The sequence below is a fragment of the Trachemys scripta genome, chromosome 8 (assembly GCF_013100865.1).
Source record: "Trachemys scripta elegans isolate TJP31775 chromosome 8, CAS_Tse_1.0, whole genome shotgun sequence".
NCBI lineage: Eukaryota > Metazoa > Chordata > Testudines > Emydidae > Trachemys > Trachemys scripta.
Window position 1 is genome coordinate 104,115,275 of NC_048305.1, and position 21,297 is coordinate 104,136,571.

General features: G+C 57.6%; 1 protein-coding gene across 6 annotated transcripts in view; it reads left to right on the forward strand.

The window, feature by feature from the left end:
* POMGNT1 (protein O-linked mannose N-acetylglucosaminyltransferase 1 (beta 1,2-)) overlaps positions 1-15,843 on the forward strand; it is a 30,620-nt gene extending 14,777 nt beyond the window's left edge. For 5 of the 6 annotated variants that reach the window (XM_034779376.1, XM_034779375.1, XM_034779377.1 and 2 more), the window contains exons 9-21: positions 248-375; positions 1,243-1,313; positions 1,929-2,004; positions 5,377-5,460; positions 6,071-6,112; positions 6,793-6,851; positions 7,837-7,909; positions 9,008-9,136; positions 9,688-9,813; positions 10,061-10,125; positions 10,592-10,636; positions 10,983-11,118; positions 11,511-11,643. In XM_034779376.1, coding sequence (XP_034635267.1) covers positions 248-375; positions 1,243-1,313; positions 1,929-2,004; positions 5,377-5,460; positions 6,071-6,112; positions 6,793-6,851; positions 7,837-7,909; positions 9,008-9,136; positions 9,688-9,813; positions 10,061-10,125; positions 10,592-10,636; positions 10,983-11,118; positions 11,511-11,624 — 1,148 coding nt within the window. In that variant the 3' untranslated portion in view covers positions 11,625-11,643. Of the gene's footprint in view, positions 1-247; positions 376-1,242; positions 1,314-1,928; positions 2,005-5,376; positions 5,461-6,070; positions 6,113-6,792; positions 6,852-7,836; positions 7,910-9,007; positions 9,137-9,687; positions 9,814-10,060; positions 10,126-10,591; positions 10,637-10,982; positions 11,119-11,510; positions 11,644-11,999 lie in introns of those variants that run through there. The other variant, XM_034779380.1, reaches the window with a different exon arrangement.
* Positions 15,844-21,297: the final 5,454 nt, after the last annotated feature.

The window sequence follows — 21,297 nt, forward strand, 5'->3', positions numbered from 1 at the left end:
CCCATCTAGGGTTTGAGCCCAGGTGCCTACCAGTGAAGGCATCCGCTCAGCCCAGGTGGCCACTGAATTCCTGCCACTAGAGGCAATAAGCCATAGCATGATGGCTGAGGCTGCAGGTGGGGGCAGTGAAGTGGCAGGGCAGGAGGGCTGTGCTCTGGGATCCTTGCCCCGGCACAAAGGGGTGAGCTGCCTGCTTCCCTCCCCGGAGCAGTGGTCTCAACTCGGCTGGTCTCCCCTTCTCCCACAGATGCCGAGTGCCGCTGGCCCGACACGGAGCTGAACCGCCGCCGGCGGAGGTTCTGCACCAAGGTGGAAGGTTACGGCAGCGTCTGCAGCTGCAAAGACCCCACGCCCATCGAGTTCAACCCTGATCCCGTGAGTGCGAGCGGAGGAAGGGGAGCGGGAAGCCCTTGCCTCCAGCTGAGCATGGAGCCGCGCGGGGCCCTCACCTGGCGTAACGTCTGCAGGAGGCTTCAATATAGACGGCGCACGGAGGGCTCCAGCTAAAATCACGTCAGCCTGCTTCTGCGCGGCACGCCGCCTCCAGCAGGCTCCCAGAATGCACCTGGCTGCCATAATTCTAGCCCTGCCCGGGAAGGGAAGGATGCTGCAGTGTCTCTCTGCAGCGGCCAGGAACGACTGCAGAGCAGCAGAGTGTAGCTAGGGCACGAGGGTTCGTACACACCAGTGTCTGTCTCGTTGCATCCGTTCCCTGCCTGCTGGCATCTCCAGCCGCCTGGCATCCCTCTCGGGCCAGGCTGAGGCCTGGATCAGTCCCGAAGAGAGAACCTTGCCTAAATAATTACCATGTGATTGATTTATTTCCCTGCAGCCCCAGGATTTCTTTAGCTGTCCCCCAGCCAAGTACTGGCCGGGCCTAGCCCTGCCCGGATCCCAGCCTGCCATGGTGGGGCAGGAGGGCAACTGAAGGTGTCTAAGATAGACAGAATGAGGCCATCCTTCCACCAGGGTTCTCCTTGCGGGCAAAGGGTCTCTGCTCCGTGTCAAGGCTGGATGAGAACAGTGCTGTTCCCTCTCTTGAAATAAAGCCCTGCCCCTAAGGAGAAGAAAGCTGGATGGTGGAATGACTCCCAGGAGATCCCCTGGCTGCGGGCAGGGCTCCTAAACCTTGCAGACATCACTGGCTCTTCTCAGGGCTGTCCTGGCCTCAGGGCCCGGGGGAGGGCGGGGTGGCCCCTACTGGCTTCCCAAAGCCCTTATCACAAACATTTTCTCTTCCAGCTCAAGGACAATAAAGTCTTTAATGTGCCTGTGGCTGTCATTGCAGGGAACAGACCCAACTACCTGTACAGGTGAGCGATGGGCGGGACGCTGCGTGGTCCGTGGAGGGATGTCCCGGGGAAAGCACTGGATCTCCGTTGCAGGGGCCTAGAAAGCCAAGCTGGGGAAGCCCCGGTAGATCACTCCACCCCCAGCTAGTGCAGATGGAGCACTGGGAACAGCTCTGCTTCTCAGTCCTGGCTCGGAATAACCCGGGCAATGGGGTGCGCCCGCTCTCCGATGTCATTAGCGGGAGGCGTCGCCTGCTAGTCTCCTTTGCTTTCCCAGAACGCTTCGAGGGAGTCTTCCCAGTGGCCGACTCAGGGGTAGCCCAGCCACAAAACCCTGCGGGAGCAGGCAGTGGTGGGGCTTGGAATGCCCCACGGGTGGGTGGCTTTGTCCTGGGGTCAGGTTCGTGTGGTGTGTAGTCTGGGTTTGCAAGGACCTAAACCCCACCCCCCAAACCCTGCCCCAAAGGGATCTAGGCCTCACTTGAGTGTTGAACCGTCTCCTGCTTCTGTTGCCCCCGTTCTATCACTGGCTCAGTGTATCGCCTCTCCCCGTTACCGTGACGTTCAGTCGTCTGTTAAAGAGACTCCAGACTTTCACGCAAACGCATTCCCACTCTCTCCTCTCCTGGCCTCCAGGATGCTGCGGTCCCTGCTGTCGGCTCAAGGGGTCAACCCCCAGATGATCACAGTCTTTATTGACGGGTATTATGAGGTAAGATCTCCCCCCCCCCCCCCCCCCCCCCCCGCCGCTCCTGGGGCAGGCTCCTCGCTGGGTTCTGAAATCCCGCTCGGCTCGTTGGGACGGAGCAATTTCGCGGGTCTGTTTCCCCCGTGGGATCTTGTCACAGCTAGGGGGCGGCTTGCACCTCTGTCCCCTTTCTGGTCCCTCTGTGAGCTCCCCCACCCCACCCCAGGGGTTAGGCCTCATGCCCTTTCCTGTCCTGGGGTAGAATTGCACAGTTCTCCCATGCTTTGACTGAGACCAGGGTACGACACCCCACCTTATACGAGAGTGAAACTTTTTGGATGAATCCTTTATTCGCTGACGAACGCAAGGGTCATTGGACATGGAACTATTTGCGACTTTGGGTCGAATTTGACATGAACTCACTGAACAAGTTTCAGCCAAAACCTTGCCTCAGGTAGAGTCGCGAGGGCCTATCCATGGAGGAGAAGGAGGTGGCAGTGGGGCAGTCCTCCCCCTGTAACGTTTAGCCCAGTGGGTGGGGACTCGCCTGAGAAGTGGAAGTGATCCTTGCTCTACTGTGGAGTTATTTATACGCAGCGGCAGAGTTTCATTAGAATTTAAGAGCCCTACCTCCGGGTAGCTGATCGCTTGGTGGTTTGACTGCTCACTTGGCAGAGGGGAGATCTGGGTTCAAATCCCTGTTCTGGAGGGGGAATTTGTACCTGGGTCACCTCCCCATTAATCTAACCCTTTAAAAATGCCTGAAAACTAACTCTTTTGTTTGATTCAAACTTATTGCCACCTCTTTTTGTTTCCCTGAAAACTCTGAAAAAGTTCAGACTCGGGTCGGCCCGAACGGACTCTTTTTGTTGGTTGGATTTTGAATGGCCAGTGTCCCACAGGATCAGTTAGTCACCCAGCTCCACTTATTCCCAGGCCTGACTGTTCCTTCGTGCTCCTTCCCTCTGAGATCCGGCGCTAGGCGGTCACCAGCGGCCTTCTGAAATCAAGTGGGTTTATTTAGCAAACGGAGCGAAGTGTTAGAGACAGTGACTAAAACAACAGACCTGTCGGATCTTAGGGTTCACCACGAGCTCAGTTAGACACAAGGTACTTCTGTGCTGCCCACTGAGCCTAGACTGACTCAGGTTTGAGCCCAAGCCCCACTTCTGTCCACACACAGGACCCGGGTCTAGAAACCTGCTGAGGGGGTGGGTCAGAGCCCCAGTCCCTCGCAGCTTTGGTCCAAGCCCTGTCGTTTTGCAGCGTGATCATAGCTCAAGCTGCAGACCCGCGTCAGAAGGTCGGTGTAGCGCAGTGTGGACACGTTAACGCGGCTGGGAGACCCGGGTGCAGTGATTGTAAATCCAGGGTTACAATGCAGTGAGGACACTCAAGCGTGGGCTTGGCCTCACAAGCCCAGGTCCCACAGACCCGGTTTACAATGCACAATAGACACCCCCTGAATGGCTTTCTTACAGGGCAAGGGGTGAAATCTTCCATTTGTCTCCAACTATTTTCTCCCATTTGACCATCCGGGCCAGGTAAGGGGAAGCCCCCACGATGGCTGTTTCATTGTCTGGAAATTAGAGCCATCCGGCCTTAATGGTTTTCAGTCCCGGGCCTTGTGTCTGGAGTGCTGAAACTGCTCCCCCGGATCTTGGGATTCCTATACGTAGTCCATATTGTAGGGTGCAGCTCCTTGTTTCCCACCAAGCACCCCTATGTCCATCAGACCCCTTCCAATCCGGGCTTGACCTGATGCGCCACTAAGCCAAAATAAACAGCGTAACCACCCCGTGCCCTGCGAATCTGTCTCCAGACTGGAACCTGGGGTAGACTCTCACTTGCAACTGGATGTGACTTTTGAAGCCATCACACTGCATGGTCCTGGCATTGGGGGAGAGGGGGCAGTGGTCGGACCCGCCACAGCCCCTTAAAACAACCTGCCTTCGGTTGGCCTTTCCCCGTAATCCTCATCTTCTCCCCCGGTCTGTAAGCTGAGACCTTGCCATGGACAGAGCCGGATGCTGAATGCTCGTGGGGAACATCTCACCTCTTTAGGTCTCCAAGTGCTTCGCTGGTGACTCCGCTTTGCGTTATGTCCCCATGGTTCGGCTGGGCGGGGGGGCGCCCGAGTTCACACAATGACTGAGCTGGCACCTGGCTAGCAGTTTAAGGGGCTCAGGACATGCTGTGTCTAGTGGGCATTGATTGCAGACACCGTTATGGGGTCTGGCATGTACTGCGGGGTAGGGGTGGCTATTGTTTTCCCCCCACCACCACCAGATCCAGTGTTTCCGTCTCTCCTGTTCGTATGGTGCCTCTCGCTGTGCTATATAAAATGTCACTCCATTTCGTGCCAGGGGCTGATGGAGTGAGATGAACGGAGCTGTTTCTTTGCGAGGAAGAACATGAATTAAACCAGTAGTGAGGAGTTTTGGGGGGGAGGGGGGAGGAGAATCCTCTTTTAGACACTTGCCACAGTGACTAATGCTCTGTGAGAGCAGCTAATGATAGCTGCATCCCGTTGCCATGGCAGCGGAAGCAAGATCCCTGGCCTATGAGGGAGCAGCATAGACGCTGGGCCTGTTTTCGCAAGTGGCACAGGAGATGCTGAAGGCGGTGCTGTCGTTTTATTGGGGTGTCGGGGAGAGGATAAACCCTTGGTGCTTGATGTAATCAGAGTTCCCTTCCCCGGTTGCAATAGGGAGCTGCAGGCGGGAGAAGTGGGGGGGCTGGACTCTGGATGCACAGAGCCTGGGATAACTAAGGGGCTCTCTAATGGGATTACTGCTTATCTAGGGAGGTGACCTTGTTTCATGCTGGATGATAAAGGAAGCTTCTCTCTGTTGTACATGTATAAAACACAGGTTTCAGAGTAGCAGCCATGTTAGTCTGTATCCACAAAAGCTTATGCTCTAATAAATTTGTTAGTCTCTAAGGTGCCACAAGTACTCCTGTTCTTTTTGCATATAAAACACAGCTGTTGCATGTACCCATGGAACGCGCTCCCCACCCCCCATTCTTTACAGTGCTGTATGCACATGAAGAAGGATTAGATGCCTGCATGAGTAAACATATCTAATGTGCATCTTCAGTTAAACAAGCTCGGTTAACTGTTACAAGGGTTATCAATGCTCATGCTTCAGGGCACAAGCTGATTATCCACGGAGGTCAGGCAGCATGTTTCTGCAGATCACCATGGCGCAGCACTGCGCAGCTAGGCCCATTATGGGATGTTTCCCACTCTTGCCTGAAGCATCCAATGCCGTCAGAGACTTTGCCCCATCTCCTGGCTTGCCAACCCTGCGCACTAGAGAAAGGGCTGAGCGTAGAGGCGTAGACAGACCTGGGGTCTATGTGGTGAGTAAGTCTCGTGACTCTCTTTTCCAGGAGCCAATGGACGTGGTGGAGTTGTTTGGCCTGAAAGGGATCCAGCACACGCCCATCAGCATTAAAAATGCCCGAGTGTCTCAGGTGAGGGGTCCTTCCTACTTACCCCTCTGGCCCCACTTAGGGAAATTCTCCCCCCTCTTCCTGGTGCACCGGGTGCCCTGCACGGACCGGTGGTGGGGCTTGAATCCAGGACCTGGGGGTGAGATGGGGGGGTGGCAAACTTACTGACCCTCTGAGCCGCATACGACAAACTTCAGAAGTTCGAGAGCCAGGACGCACCTGCCGGGGCTCGGGGCTTCAGCTCTGCTCCTGCTGAAGCCCCAAGACCCCCCTCCCCACTGGGCAGAAGCCCCTACCCTACCACCCTGCTGCAAGGAAGGGGTCCTGAGCTCTCCACCAAGTCTGGTAGGTGGAGAATGGGTGGGGTGGGGTTCTGTGAGCCGCACTTTAACGGTAACCACGGGCTCGTGAGCCACAATTTGGCCACCCCTGACCTAGAGCAATAAACGGAGGAGTTTCCACTGCTTGACTGAAAGGGTTGGTCACGGACCTGGCAGCAGTAGTAGACTCTTACATGGACTGGATTTATGCTCCCCTAGTGGCGCCCTCCAATAGCGACCGTTAATCGGTGTCTGGCGGGGCTAGAAACCTCGGTGGCGGTGTTTGCTAATGCCCGTGTCTCTTCCCACAGCACTACAAGGCCAGTCTGACCGCAACCTTCAACCTGCACCCGGTGAGCAAGTCCCACCTCTCGACTGTCTCTGCTCTCCGCGCCGGCCAGTTCCGCTCCCCATAATGAGCGCCTGGGGACCCGCTCTGGGAAGGGCTGGGCACTTGCGCATCAGGAGAGAGACGCCCGCGGTGCTTGCTGACAGGAGCAGAAATTTTTATCATGGTGCAGCACCCAGGAGGGTGGTGGGGGAGAAGGAGGGAAACACCCTCAGGGCAGCAGCGTGGGTGCCTTTCTGCTGGCTCTGGGAACGCCAAATTCCCTGGTGTCCCTGAACCTGCTTCCCTTATGCCCGTCTCACGGGAGCGATTGCTGCGAAATGAAGCCCTCTGGGAAGCGAGATGGCTGCCTCTGAGGTAGCATCCGTGGCCAAGCACCAAGTTGGGTTTGAGTCAAGATGGGCCTGGTGTGAATAACGTCAGCGAGGCTTGTTGGGGCCGAGCGCTGAGGATCGCATAGACAAGGGGATGCCGTGAGATGTCTCTGGTCTGTCCTTAGTCATAGAATCATAGAATCTCAGGGTTGGAAGGGACCTCAGGAGATCCTGTAGTCCAACCCCCTGCTCAAAGCAGGACAATCCCCAACTAAATCATCCCAGCCAGGGCTTTGTCAAAACCAGGAGTTTCCACTGCTTGAATGAATAGTCCCCTTTGTCCTGCTGACATCTCTCGTTTCCCTCCCAGGATGCCAAGTTTGCTGTGGTGCTCGAAGAAGACTTGGACATCTCCGTCGACTTCTTCAGGTGAGGCTCGTAACGTGCTGACATCGGGCCTTGTCGCCTAGGAGGCCCAGTCACGTCTGTCTGTCTTGCCAGACCAGAAACAAGAGGCTCTACACTCTATTGGTGTACCACAGTCTGCAGGACGGTCCCGGGAGATATGGGAGCATCCCACTGATGCTGGGATGGGGGTGACCCCATTATCCATAACCGAACTCTTGATTACAAAGAGGGCGTATGCCAGAACCTCCATTCCTCCTTGGTTTTTAGCTGCTAGACAGCTTCCCGGATGCCGAGGGGTCAGTGTCACTAGAACTCCTTGCTCTCCTGTTAACTTACTGGGAGTTGAGGTGGGGACATCACTGGAACTTGTCATGCCTCTGTTTTGCCCATCTGTAAAATGGGCTCGGTACTTGCAGTACCTACCTCAAAGCAGGGCCCGCAGCTTAATACATGAGCATTTGAAGCTGGTTCTGGGAGCCGTGGAGGGCAGGTGCCGGCAGAGGAATTACTAAAGGGACTAGCAATAACTTGGGCCAGATCCTCCACTGATGTAAGCGGTGGTAGCTCCATTGGAGTCAGCAAGGCTACACTGATTTACATCAGTGGAGGATCTGGCCCACTGTCGTTTGAGCTCCTTTGCTGAGCCCTGATCGCTGGGTCAAAGTCTACTTTAAGTGACTTCCCGCAGGTGGTAAAATGCTTTGAGCATCCTCTGGCCCCAGCTGATCCACATTTTGCCCTGCGCTGAGGCTGGTAACTGTCCCTCTCCTCCGTCCCTTGCCTTAATTTCTCCCCAGCATCCTCTCTGGCTGCGAGGGTGGGAGCTGCCTGCCTGGTGCCTCCAGCACGGATGGGCATTTCCTAGGCGTCTTCGTTCTCTCCTCTGCCCAGCTGGAGGACGGAGGGGCTTATTTAGGATCGAGGTGTTGTGTCCCGTAGCAGTGGGTGGGAGAGCCGGGCACCCGGGGGCGCAGCCAGTCCTGTCTCTAATCTGCCTCGTTTCTAGCTTCCTGAGCCAGTCGATCTATTTACTGGAGGAGGACGACAGCCTGTACTGCATCTCGGCTTGGAACGATCAGGTAGGCTCATGGAGCCTTGCTTCTCCCGTCTCTGTAACCCCACAGCAAGACCCGCTCCGATGCAGTCCAGCGTCCCTATGCTCCATCCCCTCCAGGCGCTGGTTCCTCCTGCCCGTCTGGCGGGGATTGCTGCCTCCAGCTCCATTCGCAGCACACTCTTCCCTCTGCAAAGGCCGCTGTGGGGGCCCCAGAAATTCAAGTGGTACAGAGGCGTACCACGTGAGCTGGGGAGAGGCCGGGCAGCCCCGCTGCAGCCGCTGGCCCCAGTGCCGAGTCTGCGCCACGCTCAACCCCTGTTAGGTTTGAGCGCGAGACCATCCTGCGCCCGCCCCAGGTGTTACGACCTGGCCCCTGGGGGTTTGGTCCATCCATCCATCTATCCATCCCTCCACACATGGAGACGGAGTTGCAGACGGGCCAAACCTGAGTGGGGCTGCGACCCACCCTCCCCTCCGCCCAGGTGCCAGGCCGCAATGCCGCTCGGTTTGGGGGCCCAGGGCCAATGTGCGTCTGGCTGCATGCACTGCTGGAGAAGACCCTCTCAGCCCACTCAGTCTGCCCCCCTCCCCTCCCCCCAATACTGAGGTGCCTGGAATTGACCCTGCAGAGTTCAGTATGGAGCTGTTCTCTGCTCCAGTGTTAGAACCCTTCCCCCCATCCCCAAAATCTGGGCTAACGTGGGAACCCCCCCTGTGCACCGTTGGGGGGGGGGGGGGGGGAGGCTTGCTCCTCGCACGTTTACCACCCCGGCCCCTCTGAGTAGCAGGTAGAGGTGCAGAACTGGGACTGGTGGGAAGGTTTTTGGGGGTGAACAGAGGAGGAGAAGGGGGAAATAGAAAGGGAAGGAGAGGGCGGGGGAGGGGAAGCCAAATGTGATGGGCAGGAGTGGGGGAGGGGGAGTGAAGGGGTTCGGGTGAGTGGGGCAGGCAGGTGTTGATCCCTTCCAGAGGCTGGTGAGGAAGCCCCCGCCCAAAGGAAAGGGGAAGCGCTGGCCCTTCTGCGCTGGGAATAGCGCCTCCTCCTGGCGTACCTACGCTCCCGTGGCCCCCTTCGGCGTCCTGGCGAGGGCGCGCTGAACACTGCCCTCTGGCTCCCCAGGGCTACGAGCACACGGCCGAGGACCCCTCGCTCCTGTACCGCGTCGAGACCATGCCCGGCCTGGGCTGGGTACTGAGCAAAAGCCTCTACAAGGACGAACTGGAGCCGAAATGGCCAACCCCCGAGAAGGTGAGTGCCCTCTGCTCTCCCTGGTAGGAGCCCTGGCACACCTGTTGCTGCGGGTATGGGGGGAGGGGGGAGCTGTGAGGCTCGGTGGGCAGCCAGTGGAGGAACTGCCTTGAAGCATCCGGCCTGTGGGCGCCCACAAGTGACGCATGTTGCTCTTCGCATTTTAGATGGAGGGACGGCGTCCACATTCCGAGCCCCCGGATCTGAGGGGTTATCAACCCCGCTGGCCACAGAGCCTGGGTAAAGCCAACGATCTGTGCCAGCCGTCTGGCTGAGAAGCCCTACAATAACAAACACCGGGGAGTGCCGCGTGGGCTCCGGCCATAACAAATGGCTGCCTGCGTGCAGCATCCAGTCTCCACGAGCAACCTGCAATAACCACCCTAACGTGCGTGCACACACTTGGAAGCGTGGAGGTCCGGGGAGGGAGGCTTTGTATTTCCATCTCCGGGGGCTAAGGGGCTCTTTTAAGGAACAGCGTGATCCGTGACAGGCGCCCAGTGCAGGAGCCAGATTTCCCCCTCTAAAGCAGCCTCCTCTCCCCTCTCCAGCTGTGGGACTGGGACATGTGGATGCGGATGCCGGAGCAGCGGAAAGGCCGGGAATGCATCATCCCTGACGTCTCGCGCTCGTACCACTTCGGCATCGTGGGGCTCAACATGAATGGCTACTTCCACGTGAGTGAGGCCGAGGGGGGTAGACAGGCTCCCCTCCCTGCTCCGAGGTGCAGAGGCTGCCCGCTGGGCATTGCCGTGGGCTGTTAGCTGACCTCCACGCACACCCTGTGGCCTCGCTGGGCTCGTGAGGTGTATCGGCCGGGGAAGGGGCGTGAGCCAGAGCGTTGCTGTGTCTCCAAAGGACGGACCTGGCATGCTAGATAAGCAGTGATCCTCTGACAAGTCATTTTCTGCACTTGGTTCCCAGGAAGCCTATTTCAAGAAGCACAAATTCAATACCGTCCCGAACGTGCAGCTCAAAAACGTGGAGAGGTGAGTGCCAGCCCGCTGCGAAGGAACCACTGGAGGTTGCCCAGATCTCTGTGTCTTGTACCTCGTAATTCTAACCCACCCCTCTGCAGTTCCCCATTCCAGCTCCGAGCTCCCCCCTCCACTGCACGTTGCTGTGCCAGGGCCCCCCCACCCCGTATCGAACGGACGTGCGCCACAGGTGTTCCAGTAGCTTTCCATCCTCCCGAGAAGAAAGCGTGATTGATTTGGGGGTGAGAGACACAAGGTGCATTGGATCAGACGCCCACTGGCATATGTCACTTGCGGCTTGGGGCTGAACGCTTGGGGCGGGAACCATGCCACCGGCACTCGCTGTTCTCCCCTGTTGTGACTTCGGGGACATTGGACCTGGCTGGGAGATGAAGTGTGTGGCCATCCGTACGTGGTGCATCTTGCCGAACCTCCCTCCTCATTCGCTGGCCGTTGACGCTCTGTCTTTCCCATGCAGCCTAAAGAAGGACGCCTACGAGATTGAAATTCACCGGCTCCTCGGGTAAGTGTGTTCTGCATCCCATGGCCTGAAAGATGAGGGCTGTAACAGGGCCTGCCAGTGCTTTGGGATTCACAGGGGTATATCTAATGCCATCTTCTTGGAGAGACATTCCCTCTGAGGCACCTGGCATTGGCCACTGTCAGAAGACAGGATACTGGGCTAGATGGACCCTTGGTCTGACCTAGTGGGCCCTTTCTTATGTTCTTATGAGGGATGGATGGTCATAAGGTGGTCCAAGCCATTCCTTCGGCAGGCCGGCATCGGCTGGGACCCCATGTGTATCGCATGCCCGGGGGTGGGTGGGTGCCCTTGGTTGCCCGCTCACCAGCCCTGTGCCCCATTTCAGCGAGGCCACGGTTCTGGATCACGGCAAGAACCCGTGCGAGGACTCCTTCCTGCCCGACACCGAGGGCAAGACCTACGTGATGTACATCAGGATGGAGCAGGAAGCCGACTTCACCACCTGGACTCAACTCGCCAAGGTGACTCCCTGCCCGGTCCCCATGTGACTGCAGCCTCCTGCTCCCCCAGATTCACTTGGGCCCGAGCCTCAAACTTGGCTCCAGCCTGCGCAGTGGGGGCCGACTGTGCACCAAAGATACCAGAGCCCGTGTGGTCAGGTCCCCGGGAGGAGGCAGCTTTCTGGGCTGGCTCGTGCATTAGGAGCCGGGGTTACTTGCTGGCTGCCGAGGGGAAGGGGAGGGAGCATGCGGCTCTCCCCAAGCAGCCGTGGGAGGAGGAGTGGGATTTGCAGCGTGGTCAGCGTTTTTATCGCTCCGCCGAGCAGATCTGCAGCCCCAGAGCCGCCGGCGGAGCGTGGCAGGGTGGGCCGCAGTACGTGCCCTCAGCTCTCTGTCCGCCGCTCCCCTCCTAGTGCCTCCACGTCTGGGACCTGGACGTCCGCGGGAACCACAAAGGCTTGTGGCGTCTCTTCCGCAAGAGGAACCACGTCCTGGTGGTGGGCGTGCCCGCCTCCCCCTACTCGTGAGTATGGCCACGCCCCCTGGGGGCAGGGGAGGGGGCGCAAGATCCCTGCAGCACCCCATGAAAGCGCCGGGCTAGCGGGCTCCCCTCCTGCACCCACAGCTGGGTCCTCTCGCAAAAAAAACCCTGGTGGGTCCCTGCCTGGGGAGAGGGGAAAACCCCCTACAACCTCTTAGAGCCAAAGGCCCCATATTAACCCCATAAATACCAGTCTTGAGCAGAGTCCCAACTGCTCCCTGTGGTTACAGGGATCTGCCCCTTTCCTCCCCTGGCGCGGCCCGGGCCTGTACAGCACCTGGCGCGGCCCGGGCCTGTACAGCACCTGGCGCCCCTCAAGCACTCCCGTGTTTGACCAGCTGCTCCTGGCTGGTCTCTGCAGATCGAAGAAGCCCTCCGCGGTGATCCCGATCTACATGGAGCCCCCCCCCAAGGAGGAGGTGGCCGGGCAGGTGGCAGCGGCAGAGCAGACGTGAGCCGGAGAGGTCTCCACGGCACCACCGCACACAGAGAAGAGAGGAGGCAGCGCTTGGGAGAGGCTGGGTACTTCCAGTGTGGGTGGGGTAGGGACTCCGCTATGCCCCAGGATGGGCATGTGCTCCCCGGATGGAAAACGGGACACAGGATCCCGCCCCTGCCTGGGGACTGGCTGCCGTCACTCTGGGACCCCGCCGCGCTGCCCTGTAGGATGTGACACCCGCCCACCCACACGGGCTCTTTTTAACACTGACTCTTTACTAACTTTGCCACCCTCCTTAGGAGGCGGCATTTTAAATGCACCGGCTCCTTTGAGGCCCTCTCTGCCCCACGGTGGGATGGCAGGGGAATTTTGTAGCCCAGGAAGTGCTGATGCCCTCGGCCTGGATTTTATTTATTAACTCTTGTGTGGCTGGCTCGGCCTGGGCCGGGCTCTTCCATCCGACAGCTCCGCCCTGGGCCGGCGGTACCCTGGGAGCCTGAGCCAAGGTGGGTGAAACGCTTTGTCCTCTGCCTGGTTTGTGGGGCAGAGACGGGACGTGGTACGGCCCAGCTCTAGAGAGGTTTGGGGATGGCACTGGTGAAAGGCATCCGGAGGAACAAGGATCGGGGGAAATGTGGCCTGTCTCTTTAAATGGAATTCTCTCCCGCGGGGGGGCCGCCCCCCCACGGATCAGTGGATGGCACCACGTGAGAGACCCGGCTTCAAACTGTCCCCGCCCGGCCACCGATGTCGTGACTCTTCCCAGTGCAATCTCATGCGTGGCAGCCAGTCAGCGACATGGATTAGTCTCCCGCTGGCCTTGGTGCCGGAGTCGAGAGACGGGAGCCAGCTGGGGTGGGGAGGTAGGGGGGAGAAAGAGCCTTGCAGAGCGGGCGCTGCCCTGGTGTGTGGAGAACAACCCCTGCCCATGTGTGGGCCCATCGGTTGCTGCCCAAAGCTTAAAGGGAAGACAGCAGCAAGGGGGCTGGGAACCAGGCAACTCCACGGCAGAGAGCTGCTGCGGCAGGCTCCCGTGTGCCGGAGGGGGTCGCAGCCTGCTGTGATCACTGCTTGTTCCCAGTGGTACTCGCCCACCCTGCCGGGCACCCTCATGCCCCCTGCGCTGAGCGGGGTTGGGCTGGCTCTGAGGAGCGGTCACGGGACGCCGCTCGTAGGGAGGCTGGGATCTGTGCTCTTGGGGTGGGAGCGGCTGTCCCCTCCGGCCCTGAGCTCTGCCAGCCTGATTGAAGGTACGGAAAGGATGGACATTCAGGGACGAGGAGGGTTTGGGGTTCCCCTCCCCACTGCCTGTGCCTTAGCTGAGGTCCCACAGGGCGGGGTGGGATGAGTGACCCCAGCCTGTAGATTTCCCCCTAGTTGTAGCCAGCGGGAGCTGGGAGCAGCCCAGCAAGTGACGCCCCCTGGTGCCAGTTTGATCCGAGTCCTGTAGGTCCCCGTCCTGGGGTCGATACCTATATAGAGATGATTTTTAATTCCCTTCCTGCCGATCAGATTTGCAGGAGCTGGGTAACTTGTGAGCTCTGGCTCTGCTCCTCGGGAGCGGGGGAGCTGGGAAAGGCCCCACCCTGGGAACTCTGCTTTGAATTGGTTCGAGCTCTAGTTCCATGTTGGGGACAGGCAGCGCCATGCTTGGATCAGGCACCCCCCAACCCCTGCCCGCTATGGGATCGTACCCTCAGCACTTCAGTTCCCCGGGCTGGGTTCCAGACCCATAGCTGACGCGACAGTGCACTTATTGAGGGCGGACGTGGAGGCAGATGGCTATGAGGAGAGCGCCAATGCACTATAATTTGGGACGAGGGGAGCTGGGGACTCCGGAAGGAGACCTGTAGGATATGGTTTGTTGCAGCCCAGGCATGCAGGGAGAAGGGCCAAGACCAAGTGCTTAACTTCCATTGGTTTAAATGGGACTTAGGCACCTCAATAATCTTGAGGTCTGGACCAGAGTCCTTGCCAGCTGTTTGGCCCATGAGACGCAAGTTGGCAACTAGCGGATCTGGCGTCCGCATTGCTCGCAACTGGCCGTCTTGGCTGCAAGGTCAAGGGTCGAATTGGACAAACCTGTGCGGCGTTCGTGCTGCCGCTGCCTATGCTGTTTGTGAAAGATTCTGCTCTCTTCTCCAGCCTGCCGTTCGCCACGCATCTCCCTCACTGCCGCCACGGTTTCCCAGGTACGTTGGGACGGTCCCTGGCTGGGGCTGTCCACATTCTGTGGCACCGGTGAAGGGGGAGGAGTGTCAGAGGGGCCTGATTTTAAAGGCATGTGTGGCGAAAACGAGCGATCATTCGGAGCAGCTTGGCTGTACTGAGGATCGAAACCCACCCTGGATGAGCCGCCGATCCCCAGGCAGTCTCCTGTGCAGAACGCTACATTAACTTATTTATTTATTCGACTGGAGGGATGAGGTTTTGAAACAGGAAGGCGCCTGGGGTCCTCTTTTGGGATTGCTGTCTGAGAGGGGTTTCCCACGAAGCAGATGTTGGGGCGTTGCATTGTTCCATTCGGTTCTCCCTCAGCCAGTTGACTTTGGCAGGGTTAGGATGGCTTGTGGTGCTTCTCTTTTCACCCTCAAGATATACAGCAGTACCTCACTGGGTTAAACGCGGAAGCCCAAGCACAGGTGATGGGGGATTTTTGCAAACTCTTAAGGAAATGCGCGCACACAATTGACCCAGCGAATGTACCGCGAGTGCTGACTTTGCTGTGCCGTAGCGAATGCTCTGTAGCGTGCTTGGCCAAGACCGGAAAGGACCCCCTAGAAATGTGAGATGGTGCGACAGCGCTGTCTCTGCCGCTGGGTCTCGGAGAAGGGGTGGGGGCTACTGCGGCTCTCCTGTGCTGGTGATGTGCAGTGACCGTTCTGAACCCCGGAGTGATGCTTGAAGGCTGGGTGTGTCGTCCTCCTTTTCTTCTCTCTAAGAACCCCATTTCCCGCCCCCTCCTTGCCTTTTGCAGGCAAACTTTTCAATGAAGACCCTCCCTTGTTTTACAATCGCTTGCGGGTTTTGGCGCTGAACTGCTGCTAATTCCACTCATGTTTTGTAATCGGTTTACACCTGTGGAGCGGAGGAGCTGGGAGAAGGCAACGTAAGCTGGTTCTTTGTACACTGAAATAATGTGATTTGATTGCTGGTGTCTCCTCGTGTGTGTGGTGGTTTTTTGTTTGTTTTTTCCTCTTACTACCTGGTAGCGTCCGGGGGAATCCTCCTCTAATCAATCTCTCTATGCGGCTCCCCCTCTGCTCTAACCAATGGTGTTGCAATGCACAGAATGGGATGGAAGGGCCTCATTGACTTCACTTGATAGTGTTTGTCCTGCCCCATTGAAGCCAATGTGCTGTGGCCTTCAGTTGTAACAGGATTTGACTCTGGAAAGGGGTCGCAATGTGTCTGGCTCTGTAGCGTCTCCATAGGGCAAACTTTTCTTACCCTCCTTCCTTGAAAACTATCAGCTTTGTGCTGTCAGCCTCTTTTTTTTTTTTTTTTTTTCTCTCCTCTCTCTCTCTCTCTCTCTTTCCCCCGACTGCCCCAGTCCATCCGGCTTGGTCTGAGGGGCTGGCCAGCCCTGGCTTGCCCAGCCACAGGGTCCTGCGTGCACTGGGGTGGCGGGACGGGCTGGCCGGCCCTGGCTTGCCCAGCTGCAGGTGCTGCGTGCACTGGGGTGGCAGGACAGGGGCTGAGTGAGGGATTGGCGCTTTCTGAATCCGATTTCTTTTTTTCAAAATAAATACTGCAGTCCTGTTTACCCTTGTGTCTTTCGCCTCCATCGCCGAGGGGGTGCTTGTCGGGTTCACTGCATGACACCGCCTGGTCTTAACCTATCGCTGATCTGGAGGCCACCAGGTGAGAGAAAAGGGGATGGGGGCAGCTGCGTGCCCTTGCTGGTCAGGGCTTTCCTAGGCTCTGAGATGCTCCCTATGCAGCAGGGGGAAGAGAAGTGGATCCAGACTGACTGGTGAAGAAGATGGCTCTTTTGGATAAAATGGATGGATCAAGCCCACCAGGGTTGGCCCTGTGGGGAAGGGGTGAAAGAATGTATAGCCAAACTTTTGTTGTTGTTTGGGGCGGGGGGGTGTTGTTTTTTAAGACGATACTCTTATTGTTACTGGTCCAGGATGTGGGTGCATTGAAAGAGGACAATGGGATGCTCTGGTGGGCCTGGAGCAAAGGCTAAGAGGATTCCTTATAGGAGGAGACCCTCACACCCCTTTTAGGTAATCTCTTCTGTAATCACCCTACACCCACACACACACACACATGTGCAATGGGTTAGGGGGGTCCTTGTACTCTTCCATTAACTTCTTCCAGCTCCCCTAGGAAGGAGGACAGCGTTGTCTCCGTTTTAGGCCTGGGGAGCGGAGATGCAGCGAGAGTCAGCAACTTGCCGAAGGTTCACACGCAGCAGGGATCAAAGGCGGGTCACCCAAGTCCCAGTTGAGGCACTGAACCCAAAGGCCACCCTTCCTCCTTCAGAAGCATCCTGCTTAGATCAGTAATTCCCCTGTGTGACAAAATGCATCTCGTGTATAGCTGACTGCCCTAGGGGGAGGTCCTGAATAGATCTCCAAGGTACGCCATACTGGACTTAGGCTGTGAACCAAGAGATGCCCCATGCGTCTGACAATGTGACTATTCACCCACGAAAGCTCATGCTCCAATACTTCTGTTAGTCTATAACAGGGGTCAGCAACCTTTCAGAAGTGGTGTGCCAAGTCTTCATTTATTCACTCTGATTTAAGGTTTCACATGCCAGTAATACATTTTAACCTTTTTAGAAGATCTCTTCCTATAAGTCTATAATATAGAACTAAACTATTGTATGTAAAGTAAAGGTTTTTAAAAAAGACTGAGAGGGGACATGATAGCAGTTTTCAGGTATTTAAAAGGGTGTCATAAGGAGGAGGGAGAAAACTTGTTCACCTTAGCCTCTAAGGATAGAACCAGAAGCAAGGGGTTTAAACTGCAGCAAGGGAGGTCTAGGTTGGACATTAGGAAAAAGTTCCTACCTGTCAGGGTGGTTAAACACTGGAATAAACTGCCTAGGGAGGTTGTGGAATCTCCATCTCTGGAGATATTTAAGAGTAGGTTAGATAAATGTCTATCAGGGATGGTCTAGACAGTATTTGGTCCTGCCATGCGGGCAGGGGACTGGACTCGATGACCTCTCGAGGTCCCTTCCACTCCTTGAATCTATGAAAATGTTTAAGATGCTTCATTTAAAATTAAATTAAAATGCAGAGCCCCCCGGTGAAAATCAGCATGCGTGCCACAGGTTGCCTACCCCTGGTCTATAAGGTGCCACAGGACTCTTCGTCGCTTTTTCCAGATATGTTTGTCTCTGTCCTAACCAGAGGAAGCCACCAGAGGTCCTCAGAGCCCTGTCGAGTCTGGGCGTGGCCCGCAGCCTGATTTCATGGGGGGGTGGTTTTTCTTTTCCCACCCTACGTGGTTTGTTTGTTTTCCCTTATGGTGAAAGTGACCACTCAGCCGTACAGTCACAGGATGGTCACAGGGCTACGGCGTGAGGTCATCTCTCCCGCCGCCCCCGGGGCCCCAGGAGCTGGAAACCACCAAGCACATGCAGGCGGGTGCCTCGGAGGCAGGGCCCGGCTCTGGCTGCAGGAGGGAGAAGCGGCAGTTGTTGCTGAACGCTGAGTTCCTCCATGGCGCAGGTCTCCGATGGTATTGTCCCGAAGGCTGCTACGTCGCACACGGTGGTGCTCAGGGTTCTGCTTGATGGGACGGAGACTCTCCGTTAGCTGCTAACCGCATCGGGTCTAGGGCTAGGGCACAGTCAAAACAGTCCTGAGCCCCTCCAGCAGGGGGCAGGTGTCCACCAAGCAGCCCCCTGCCAGCACTAGGGAACCCACTGCAGCCGTCTGATCCAACCCTCTCCCTTCACTTGTAACGGTGGGAAGAGTCCGCGTTGGGATTGTTTCAGGCTGAGGTTCTGCCTATAATTTGCTTTTATTTTCTTCCTTTCTGCACCTGTTTTGAGTTGAGGGGCTAGTGCATCCCTTCTCCTCCCCTCGAGGTTGCCCACTTTTGGGGCCAGCGCCTATGTCTTCTTCGAGGGGTTCATACAGCACCTAGCGTAACAAGGCCTTGAGCCCAGGGTGCTGCACATTACCAGAGTCAGCGTGGCCAATGCCAGTGACTTTTATCACACGGCTTGTGATGGTTTGTGGTGACTGAGTTTTTCTTCCACCTGCGGCTCCTCCATGAGAATCCAAGGGCTCGTCTTTGTTGTTTGTTTCTTTTAAAAGTGTCCAGCCCTAGCTTGCAGATGAGCCAAGTCCCGCCTAAAGGGGCAGAAGCAAATAAAAAGAACCCCATTTAAGGGGGGTGGGGGGAATCTCATGCCTTGGAGGTCCAGGCCCTGACTTTTGGTTTTGCTGACGGGTGCTCCTCTCTGCCCCCTCCCCTCTGTGTGAGCAGTGGGCAGGGCCTTGGGGGGAGGAGCCAATAGGGGCGGGGCCTCAGCAGACCAATGGCTTCGCTGCATGCTCCCTCGGGCACCCTGGCAGAGCCCCAGTCCGTGACGGCACCGGGGCCCACAGTCCTCGCAGCGGGAGAGGGAGGCCTTGTCTACACTGAAGCCTTAACCAAGTCGTGGGCAGGAGACCAAGTTACAAGAGAATTGTCCCTGATATATTGCAATACAGCAACCCTGGGGCGGGGAGATGAGCCCGAACGGTGCCCCTGCAGCCAGGCCCTGATGGGGCTGGGCCAAAGCTTTCGCCTGGGTTTGTAAACAACTTAGATCCTGCCTCGTTGTCTACGCGTTCAATGCACAGTAACCAAGTCCCGGGGTGTGCTGGTTGCTGCCGAGCAGAGCAGACGTTAGCGTGTGAGCTCCACTGCGCCCCGTTGCGTGCGTCAGCAGCTGGGGGCCTGGTTGGCTGTGCAGTGGGTGTGTACGTAGCAGGGTTAGCCGTGGGTTAGCCTCCGCAGTTACCCCAAAGTCGAGCTGGTCAGGAGCTGCCCGTCCTGGTCCGCGGGAAGTTCCAACGTTACAGGAAACACTTAGTTCTGGAAGGGACTGAAAATAAAGGTCCCCCCGGAATAGGAATGACCAAGTTTTGAAGGGGAACCTGGGTAGCAGAGAGCTGAGGCTTTCAGGTCCGCGGTGGCCCGCCCGGCAGGCTGCCCGGGAGCCATGCTGGGGTGAGCGCACCAGGCCAGTTTCCATCAGAAACCACCCGGGCCACCAGAGTTCTGTCGAAAACATGGCCGGATTCCGTTGGCACGTTGTTGCAGTCGGCAGGCTCCCGCCCGAGGCTTTGATTGCAGGGAATCCTCATTTTCCAACAAGAAAAACCGTTCCCGTGGGGACCTTCCAACCGACTCTGCTTATCCGGCATGGCCCGGGGCCAGCCGCCTCCGCTGCCATCGGGTTACCTGCTATCCAGCTGCCAACTCTTAGTTTGCTGTCTGGACCGAACTCCCTGATGGAGCCCGGGTCGCTCCTAACCCCATTCCTTTGTGGTAGGCAGAGCCGTCCCGTCCATAAGATGAACCAGGGCAACCGCCCTCGGCCCTGCGCTTCAGGGGGATGTGGGGTCCAGGGCGGCCTGGGCTGGGGGGATAGTGGGGGGCCTGGTGACAATAGCAGCAAGTGCCCCTGCTCTAGCCTGCCCCAGTAAGCTCTGCCCCACCGGCTCCTGGCATCGCTCGAGGGAGGGGGCGGAAGCCGGAAAGAGGTGGGGTGGGGGCTTGGGGGTAGGGCTGGAGTGGGGGCAGGGCCTGGGGCAGAGAGGGGGGTTGTCCCGGGCCTGCCCCCCCCCCCAGGGACGGCCCTGGCAGTAGGACATCCCAGGGTGGGATGCCCTCTGTACAGCTGCTGCCCCTTGGCTGGTGTGCGCTGGGAGCGCTGTATCCTTCCGCAGACGTGCTGGGCGACAGCCGCTCTGGTTTTCCCACAGTGCGCTACTGCAAACGCAGCTCGCCAATGGAGTCGGCGCGGTGACGCGTTTGCGTTGTGAAAAAGCTGCACCAGGAAGGCCCCAAGCCAGCTGTGTTTGGAACCAGAGACATGAGCTGCTTTTTCGGTGGTGGGGGAGGAAGGGGGAGGGATTGGCTGTCTCATTACTACGGAGCATTGTCCTCCACCCCCCACCTCTGTTCACATCCTGTTCGCTGTGTGTGCTGAGTTACCACAAAGCAAAGGTGTGAATCTCACGGGAAAATGTCACCGGCTGAGCACCAGCCCCTGCTGAGGTGTGAGCTCACTTTCCCATGCGACCCGGGGCTCCCCTCCAGGCCAGGGGTGAGCGCTCAGAGCCAAGCAGGGCCCCTGTTAAATGCTGACTTTAGGGAGAGACGGGACATTAAATGCAACCTCCCCCCACCCCCCCCCCAAAAACTTTGTTCCGCATACCACCGTGCAGACTGACGCTACACCTGGCAAAACCCAGTGGCATTTGCTCTTGACTTCAGTCGGAGCAAAAGAGGTTTGCATTGTCGAAGTGCCAATTAAACTGATTAGCAGCGGCCTTTAAACCCCTTTACACCCCCATTAATTTCGCTTCGGCCCTCCTGGCCAGCAGGTGTGGTTCTATATAACAAATTGCTTCACCCAGGGCTGACATGCAGCCAGCTCTGGGGAGGAGAGCGGTGGCTGCATAGCAGCTTCGTGCAGCATGATAAAGAAATGCACCAAGAGCTGAAGTGTAGATGCCTGGATCCCAGGAGCCCCCACAGGGCTTGTTTCCTCTCTTGCTTCCTGTGCCTCCGATAGGATGGTGTTGAGTGCACCAGATCTTGTCTACTCAAGGATTTTCACCAGTGGTAACGGCAGCAGTGCTGAAAATGCCTCTATAGCCAGGACCTCCCAGGCAGTACTGCCCCCCGCCCCGGTGGATCTACGCCCTGGTTGAGTCTCCATAAAACATCCGGGCCGAGGGGCAGCATGGACATGGTATAACCAGGCCAGTCTTGGGTTCGCTCTCTGGTCTTTACTATCTCCTAGGAGCTTCCCCATCAGCCCCTGGCCCTGTCCGCACAGTGCAGAGGGAAAGATGGTGGCTTTGTCTCTGGGGAGGGCTGGGCACTGTAGGTTTGGTTTTGACCATGTTTAAAACTGCGGCCAAAGCTGTCTGGGTGCTCTCCAACCATTCCTTCTCTCCCAGCCCCCGTCTTTCCCCTGGGACCACACCGCCCTCTGCTGGGCCAGTCCTTCGGGGCGGAAGCTGTGGAG